This window comes from Geotrypetes seraphini, chromosome 6, assembly GCF_902459505.1.
Source record: "Geotrypetes seraphini chromosome 6, aGeoSer1.1, whole genome shotgun sequence".
NCBI lineage: Eukaryota > Metazoa > Chordata > Amphibia > Gymnophiona > Dermophiidae > Geotrypetes > Geotrypetes seraphini.
In genome coordinates this window covers 225,430,366-225,439,989 of record NC_047089.1, presented here as the reverse complement: position 1 = coordinate 225,439,989, position 9,624 = coordinate 225,430,366, and the positions used below count along the sequence as shown (strand labels likewise).

The following is a 9,624-nucleotide window of genomic DNA, read 5'->3' as shown; positions in this document are numbered from 1 at the left end:
CAGTGCCGGCCCGGAAAACACATCTCTGGGCCTCAAGGAGGCATACTTCCACATCCCAAGCTGGCCTCATCAGCATTTTCTGCAGTTCTTTGTCCTGCAAATATGCAGCAATGCTTTGTGAACACATGGCTGAGAGACTGAGAATAGGAAATTTGATACAGTTCTGCTTGTTCAGACTTTAATTTCGCAACTAAGGAAAAATGCACGTGATTGGCATAGAAAAATAAGGGCAGATAAAGACCATTAGGGCAGAATGGAAAGGCCATATGCTCTTTCTAAAAAAAAAAAAAAAAGAGTTAATAAAATAATTGGTAGCATTCATTTTGAAATGTCACAATGGTGCATAGTAAATCAAAGCCAAGTCATTTACAATGCAAGGCCTTTTGCATCTATCAGACTGTGTCCCATAAAACCCAACACGAAAGCAAAAAAACCTCCCACCCCTACCAGAGGGTGCCGTGCATTTTTTTTTTTTTTTTTTTTGGGGGGGGTCTACTGCTTTCTGAAAAGCCCAGTTCAGGACAGGATGAGCTCATATTTCGACCGCAAAGGAAGAGACTTTAAGGTCTAAAGGCGTAGCTAGTGAGCTCTTACGCGTTAGCAGCCCGAAGCCAGCACCGGCCTCTTCAGCGTGCAGCCGCCACACCCTACAACCGGAGTCTTATTACCAAGGGAGGGGGCGGCGGGAAAAAGGGAGAGGGTGGAGACTTCTTAGTGGCTGCCTAGCACTCGCTCGGCAACTTTTGCTAACAGTCTGGCAACTTATTGGCCCTGTTTTGAGAGCGAAAAGGGGAAGGGGGGCCCTGGTTCTGCGTGTTTTGTGGCTGGAAACCGCTGCGTTTTCCCCCCCTAACGTTACTTTTATCGTCCTACCTGGGCCCGGTTTTTTTTTTTTTTTTAGGCTACCCGACAGCGAGGCCGTTTTTTCCTTTGGAAAGGCTCGGAAGAAAAAAAGTGACTTTACCCCCCTTCGCAGACCACGATGCTGCCTTTGAGACTCGCTTTCTTCCTTTGTCTGGCCTTCGCCGTACCTGTGCTCGGAGGTAAGGCCTAAGAAGTGGAACATCTTCAAGTGGTGTTGGGGGAGGGGTGGGGGTGTTACTGAGCAACGGCCGTCTCTGCAGGGGGTCGACTTCCAAAACGGATTAGTTGCGTAGCTCAGAGTGTGCTGCAGTTGGCCAGGCTTCCTCGTGTTTACCGTTCCTATGATCTGTTGCGAGTTATTTTGGGAACTGCAAAAGGCACGCACCCCCCCACCCCCTCCCCCTCCCCCTTTCCTTCCTTACCTGGAAGATGTTATGTTGATCTTTTATAGGTCAGATTAGAACTCTAGGCGGCTGGCATGTTATATAAAAGTTATCAACTGTGTCCAGACAGTGATCTCAAACTCGCGGCCCGCCAGGTACTATTTTGAAGCCCTCTTCGGTATGTTTCTCATAATCGCTAAGGTAAAATAAAACAGTTTCTTCATCATCTGTCTCTTTAGCTATAAATGACAACATTATTATTAAGACTTAGCCAAAAGGAAAGATTTATAAACTATAAAGAGTTTTACCTCATGCAAAATTGTCAATTCTTTAATCAGACATTAACTATTTTTTTTTTTTTTCTGAGGCCCTTCAAGTACCTACGAATCCAAAATGTGGCCCTGCAAAGAGTTTGAGACCTCTGGTGTAATAAGACATCAATTTAGTGGCTGATTGCAGCATACTCTAAATCAGGGGTGTCCAACGCATGCGGCCCTGTGAAGTATTTTGTGCGGGCCCCCGGTCAAGGGCGATGCAGTGTTTTCCTCTGCTGCCCCCGGGTGTTTACCGTCTTGCCGGCTCCCTCCTCTGTTGTGCTGCAGCGTTTGTGCGGCCCCAGAAACATGCTTTTGGGCCAATGCGGCCCAGGGAAGCCAAAAGGTTGGACACCCCTTGCTGTAAATAAAAACAATGTGAACAGTCTGAGTTCCTCTAAGCCCTTTGTAGGGAGTTCTTTAAAAAAATATATATTTATTTATTTATTTTTAGGTTTTTGCAAAATAGTGTGTAAACTGTGCATTACAGGCTACACCAACGAAAATTGTTATTCCAGTGTAGGCGATGTATGGGCTTGCCTTTCCTGATGCAAAGGCAGCTCGGTGAGGGTAATAGGGATTGAGGCTAAGGTTCTCAAAATTTAATGTTGCCTTTTAACGCTGTTGCTAAGCCTGCTCGAGCCGGTTTAGGGTGCATGTATTTTAGCGGTGGATTCTCAAAACGGCCTGTCATAGTCTTTTCTAGCTTCCTAGCAGTCTCCGATTCTTGCCATGCAAATGGGCTCATTTTAAACAAGCGATTAAACAGGTGATTCTTCATCATGGATGACTGATTCTCCAAGCGCAGTGTTGGCTTTTGGCGACCAAAATTCAGCGACTGGTCGGTGCTGGCAGTGTGAAAAGCACATATCTGGTGTGTGTTTTGACAGTGCCTCATGAAAAAAAAATACAAGATAGTGTGTGTGTTTTTTGGGGGGAGGGAGGGAACTAGGCAAAAGCACGCTTGCGTGCACTTCGACAGGAGTCAAAAGTCAGCATGAAAGGGAAACCGCTATAAAAGCACTGGGCTTTTATCTGTTATTTGCGACACAAGCGCCCAGCGGATACAGCCTCATGTGTCGCGCACCTATGACGTGTGCATATATTGTGCTTCAATAAGGCAAGCACATGATATGTTTGCTTACGGCATTGCTTTTTCTGGCACACGTGCACATTTACGCCTCTTTCGGGGTGTATTCTGCGCATGTGCCAATTACTATCACCAGCAATTCATCTCATGTAAATTTAGCAAGCCTCCTCTACTCTCAGTCAACCTCATTTGCATGCATGGCTTTTGAGGATGATTTGCCTTTTTGAAATCGTTACCGTAACAGCTGCGACAGTGGTCCATTGGTTTTTACCATGAAGTTTTGAGACCACTCAACGGGTACTTCTTATAGTAAATTGCTCTGGCAGAGTAAGTCGGAGGGAGTACCATGTTTCTCCGAAAATAAGTCCTACCATGATTTTTAATGGTGCTCCTAATATAAGCCCTACCCCTAAAATAAGCCCTAGTTAAGATCGACCGCCGAAGCCCAGGCTGCTTAGCAATCACGGGATGCTTTGCATTCTTCCCTGCAGAGGCTGGGCCTTCCCTCTGCAGCATCTTTCTATCCCTTGATCCCATCCCCCTGTTCAGCAGAACCCTAGCGATCCACCATGAAACTGACATACCTCCACTCCGAGGCCTCTAAACACAGAGCGTCAGCAGCGCTTGGAACAGGCTGCTTCACTGCCTTCCATCTGCTGCGTCACTGATGACAGGAGTGATTTATGAATACCTCGCCCCCCCTTTTTTTTTTTCTTGCCATTTCTTTAAGCAGGGACAAAAGAAAGGTAACTTGAACAGGGACAGTATGTGCCTGAACTTGAAAACTATACCAGCTGTCTCTCCTTATCCCCCCCCCCCCATATTCTTACTATATTAATTATTTTTAGCATTTTTTTTTTTAGTCTCAGTAATACATAGGAGCCAGTTCTGTGGGTGCTTAAGCACCCTCGATATTGAACAAATTCCTTCACCATGTCTTAAGTGGAGAGAATTTCTGTTAGCACCCCAAATCATTTTGAAAACTTGGCTCCCATGCTGTAATATACAACTTTGGTAACACATGTAGAATTGTTTTGTCAGTTGTAATATATGGACCCGTATCGCACATGAAAGTGTACTGAGTGGAATGGGGGGCACATTTTAACAAAATCTAAATTACAGTTTAATGAGGTATAGTAAAGGTTTTTGTGTCAATGGGTTTGTTCATGTTTCCACTTTTTTGAATGTGTCATTTCATGTGCTAATAGGTAAGGATTCTCATCTGGAATTAGGAATAGACAACATAGGCAACTGCCTAGGTCACCACATATTGAAGAGGGCAGTAATTTAACTTAGGTGCTCACATTTGTATGCATTACACATGACAATGTGGTATTGACGTGTGTATGTTCACACCACCTAAGTTAGGGCCAGCTTAACCAATGGACAAGGTGATGCTCTGGCCCAGGGCGTCAGCACTAAAGAATGGCAAACACCCGGGGCCGTGACAACACTGGCCCATAAGTTAAGCCAGTGGTTCTCAACCCTGTCCTGGGGACCCCCCAGCCCATCGGGTTTTCAAGATTTCCCTAATGAATATGCATGAGAGAGATATGCATATAATGAAGTGACAGGTATGCAAATCTCTCTCATGCATATTCATTAGAGAAATCTTGAAAACCCGATGGACTAGGGGGTCCCCAGGACAGGGTTGAGAACCACTGAATTAAGCTATGAGATCCGTGCCAGATTTACCAGTAAGCTAAATAAGCTACAGTTTAGGGCAGGGGTAGGGAACTCCGGTCCTCGAGAGCCGTATTCCAGTTGGATTTTCAGGATTTCCCCAATGAATATGCATTGAAAGCAGTGCATGCAAATAGATCTCATGCATATTCATTGGGGAAATCCTAAACACCTGACTGGAATACGGCTCTCGAGGACTGGGGAACTGGGGAGTTCCCTACCCCTGGTTTAGGGCCTCACAATCTCGCAAAAGTTTCAGAATTATTTTGGGGGCTCTGAAAATTTTATGTGGCTTTTTATCAAACTTATTTAAATGATCGAGAGGTGTAATTATTTTCATCTGTACTTTTTAAAATGACTTCATGTATGAGGGTTCTTCAAAAGGTTTCTGCACTTTCATATTTTTGGAGGAAATGGTTGAGGTAGGCTAAGTGGTAAGAGGGCGTGTCATAGAATGTCGTGTGACTTGGTCAGGCAAAACAGGGCGATTATGTGAGAAAAGTGTTGTAATTTGCTTTCGAGAGATTTAATAAATAGTGTTTAGAAAAATAAAAATATGGAAACGTTTTGATGATCCCTTGTATGTTTATATGTAAACCGTCTAGTATTAGATGGCACATAAAAGTTAAAAATAAACTTAGGTAATATTTTAAGCATACATTTTTGGTTTTCAGGCTTATCGGTTTCTGATTTTGCAAACAAGTTCATTATTACTTATATTAATAAGAAGTGATCCAAATTACTAATTTTGTCAGCATTTTTATATATATGCTAAAATTATTTTAAAAATTCCAGTTATGTATTTATTGTACAGTGCTGCATATGTCAGATAACGCTATGGAAATAATAGTTTCAAGGGTATACGATATTGTGTAACTTATTAGCAAAGGGCCTCTAAGCTTCATATAGCTTATGGCCTCACCAAGTCTAAATCCAGCATTGTATGAGATGCAGCTCGAATGTGTTCCTCCTCCTCTGATGCTGTTACCTGGTCCAGACAGGATGCAGCTTAATAGGCCAGCTGCTGTGAGTAGGTAGGGCCAGCACTTCTCTCCTCCCTCCTCTGATGCTTAATAGCAGCGCTCATCCTCTTTCCTCCTGGCAGCTCTCCTGTGAAGCCACATCCTCCAGGGACTGGGCAGTAGCGTCGGAGGAGGGAACTGGCCCAGGGGTGCGGGCGCCAGAACAGAAGTGGGTCCGAGGTGCTATAACCTCTTCAGCCAGCCATGACCCAAGTGCTAAATTAACTTACATACCTCCCCCTTTTTATCAAGCTATGCTAGATGTTTTTAGCGCGAGGTAAAAACTCCAATGCTCATAGGAATTCTATGAATGACGGAGCATTTACCGCGCCGGTTCATGCTAAAAACTCCTAGCACAATTACATAATTGAAAGGGGGCATACATAGGGGCAGGGAATGGGTAAGAAATAGACGGCGCTCCTATTTATCCACATAATGTACAAAATATACTACTTCACTAGACATTCATGCTCTGTGGCTGGTAAAAGTGCATATGCCTACATGTTAGGTGTGTTGATTTTGTGTTAAGAACATACGAATTGCCATACTGGGACAGACCGAAGGTCCATCAAGCCCAGTATCATGTCTCCAACAGTGGTCAACCCAGATCCCAAGTAGCAAGCATCCAAGCTCAAATTGCATGAGAATTCAGTTCCAATAGGCTTTTTTGTTTCTTATCCTAAGAATAAGCGGTGGATTTCCCCAAGATATCTCAATAATGGCCTACGGACTTTTAGAAAATTTTTAAACCCTGCTAAGCTAGCTTAATTACATGTTATGTGAAGAAATATTTTCTCTGGTCTGTTTTAAATCTACTACAGTGGTACCTTGGATTACGAGCATAATCCGTTCCAGGAGCATGCTCTTAATCCAAAATGCTCGTTTATCAAAGCGAGTTTCCCCATAGGAAATAATGGAAACTCGATTTGATGCGTTCCCCCCCCCCCGAGAACCGGCATTGCTCCCCTCGAAGGCCCCCCCCTGCAATCAGGCACCCCCCCGCGATCCGGCACCCCCTCCCTGCCACGATCCGACCTCCCCCCGGACACGATCCGACATCCCCCCGACACAATTAGGCACCCCCGCCGCTTCTTACCCTCATCTGGGCACTCTTGAAAATCGGCCTCCTCGTCTGCTAGGCCTTGAGCATCTGAGCATGCTCAAGGCCCAGCAGATGAGAAGGCTTGTTCTGGTTGTCCATGTATGTACATTTGCCAGTATCCATTTATTCTTTTCTTGAATCTGTATGGAGGACATAATTTGAGGGGTGGTAGACTCAAGAGCAATGTAAGGAAATTCTACTTTACAGAGAGGGTGGTGGATGCCTGGAATGCGCTCCCAAGAGAGGTAATGGAGAGGAAAACGGTGACGGAGTTCAAAGAAGCGTGGGATGAACACAGAGGATCTAGAATCAGAAAATAATATTAAATATTAAATATTGAAGAATAAAGTACAGTGGTGCCTCGCATAACGAACGCCTCGCACAACGAACGCTGCACACAACGAACTTCATGTCTTGATTCACACAACGAACTTCGTTTCACACAACGAACTTCGTTTCACACAACGAAGTCGCCCGAGCTGCCGATGTATTGCATCCTTCCGCGCAGGCACTGCAGGCAGTCGTTAGTCACTGCGCTTAACTGTCCTCTCTCACTGTATACAGTCGTCCTTTTAAGATAAACTCAATATTTTTTATATATCATGGCTTCTAAAAAAAGCAGGAAGGTGATTTCTGTTGAAATGAAACGGGAAATAATTAGAAGGAGTGAATGTGGGGTAAAACAGTGTGACCTCGTCAAAGAGTTTGGCCTCAGCAAGACCACCATTTTTACCATTTTGACAAATTTATCTTTTTTTATGTCATCTTAGCATATTTTATGCTGCGGAACGAATTATTTTTTTTAACATGTATTGTTATGGGAAAACGCATTTCACATAACGAACTTTTCGCATAACAAACTTGATCCTGGAACGAATTAAGTTTGTTGTGTGAGGCACCACTGTACTGGGCAGACTTGAATGGTCTGTGTCTGTAAATGGCTTTTTGGTTGAGGATGGGCTGGGGTGAGCTTTGACGGAGACTTCATCAATTGGAGCCCAAGCATAGTACCAGGTAGAGCTTTGTATTCTTGCCCAGAAATAGCAAAGAAGAAGAAAAAAATTACATTTAAATTGAATCAGGTTGGGCCATTCGGGTCTTTATCTGCCGTCATCTACTATGTTACCTATGCTTGGATTTCCCTGCTGCTATGAAGTCTGTTATTTTACAATCTTAATACATATAGGTTTTCCCTAGGCTCTTTCCCCTTTTTCCTCTTGTTGAGAATGGGTTTCTTCTAATTACACTTCTCCCTCCGTATTCGCTGTGAAAGGGGATTAACAGAACCGCAAATACAGAAAAACTGCAAATAACTTTTTCATATGTTGTTTGCTGTTTTCTATTAAAAACCATCATGAATATGGTGAAACCGCGAATAACATGGTGGAGACCTGGCCTGTTCCTTAAGGAGAGGCAAAACACGGTAAAGAAAGTGCTGGGAATCAGTGATTTTCTCTGTAAACACTTGGAATTGGCAATTTCTCTATGCAAGCTCTTGTCATTTGGGGGGAGGAGCCAGCAAGCTAAAAACCGTGAATAATCGAAACTGTGAATGCTGAAACCGCGAATATGGAGGGAGAAGTGTAATCTTTATTTTTCCTGCCCTTGCCTCAGCCTTCTCGCGCCAGACTGTATGTCTGATTTTCTTGCAAGGCAACAGGCATTTGTTTCCTTAAGAGGCCAACTCTCCCTCTATCCCTTTTACTAAAGCTAGGGATTCCCACGTGTGAGAATATGCTGCCTGTTTAAGGATGAAGCACTACTATTTACCATAACAGGTGTTATCCAGGGCCAGCAGGCAGATATTCTCACAATCCACCCACCTCCCCTAGTTGGCTTCTTCACTTGGGCATAGAACCCCACCTCCCTTCCTCCCTCAAGCCCTTTAGTGGCAGAAGCAGGCGGTAGTCCTGAGCCGTGAACCTCGTTGCTTCCTTCCCCAAAGCCTCACAACAGGCTGGTCGCAGCCAGCCCCAGCAGGGCTTTTCCTTTGACGCGTCACTTTTGACGCATCAGAGGAAAGGCCCTGCTAGGGTTAGCTGCAATCAGCTTGTTTTGTGGTTGCTCCCTACTTACCGGCTGTGCTTTGAGGAAGGGAGCAAAGGGGTTCGTGGCTCAGGACCGCTGCCTGCTTCTGCCACTAAGGGGCTTGAGGGAGGAGGGGTTTGCAGCTTAGGACTGCTGCCGCGTTAGTGCCTCAGGGGAGGAGGGGGTGAATTGACCGTGTTAGACAAGATTTCTAACATACTCTTAATTAACCAGAAAAAGTTATCTGATATCCACCAATCCCCGTGGGTGCCATATAGCTGAGATTCTACTGGGGGGGGGGGGGTAATGGTGGAATCTTCTAGTAGTATTCCAGTTAACTAAATTGATGCAAACTTTTATTTTGCCAAATAAAGAGAATCATCTCTCTCTGTAACTGTTTACAACTGTGAAAGCCCTTCTGTAATCCAACATTGTACAGTCTGTCCTTGTGAGCTCAGTGTTTCATGAAAAGAGATTACAGCTCATGACGGACAAGCTCTTGTCAAATTGACAAGGTCTGGTGTAGCCTGTATTATTTGTCTGTCATCTTTCTAGAATGTAACAAAGCATGAGCCCAAATCCACTTGCATTATTTTTCTCTACGGTGTTGCTAGGCTTCACTCAAAACAAGGCCACTTTTTGGCCATTCAAGTGTCTGTTGTCACACCCTTAATCACTGTCTCATGTCTACTGTGTGCACAGAGCTCCTCTGTTAACCAATAATTTCCAAATGGATCACACAAGGTTACATTTCTGACTAACTATAGCAAGGGGAACTATTCAAGTATAATTTCAACAGCTTATTTTCTAGGGTTCAGGGAAACAAGATACTACTACTAATAATCATTTCTTTAGCGCTGCACAGTGGTGCCTCACACAATGAACTTAATTCGTTCCAGGAGCAAGTTTGTTATGCAAAAAGTTCGTTATGTGAAACGCGTTAAACGCAGTGACTAACGACTGCCTGCAGTGCCTGCGCGGAAGGATGCAGTACATCGGCAGCGATCGTGGAAGCTCGGGCGACTTCGTTGTGTGAAACGAAGTTCGTTGTATGAATCAAGACATGAAGTTCGTTGTGTGCAGCGTTCGCTGTGCGAGGCGTTCGTTATGCGAGGCACCACTGTATATTATAATAGCT

General features: G+C 44.4%; 1 protein-coding gene across 8 annotated transcripts in view; it reads left to right on the top strand.

Moving 5' to 3' along the window:
• Positions 1-529: 529 nt before the first annotated feature.
• The window catches only part of LOC117362176 (CD99 antigen-like), a 161,698-nt gene continuing 152,603 nt past the window's right edge, over positions 530-9,624 (top strand). The window contains exon 1 of one of the 8 annotated variants that reach the window (XM_033948127.1): positions 530-1,043. In XM_033948127.1, coding sequence (XP_033804018.1) covers positions 983-1,043 — 61 coding nt within the window. In that variant the 5' untranslated portion in view covers positions 530-982. The remainder of the gene's footprint in view (positions 1,044-9,624) is intronic. The other 7 variants (XM_033948123.1, XM_033948126.1, XM_033948121.1 and 4 more) reach the window with 7 other exon arrangements.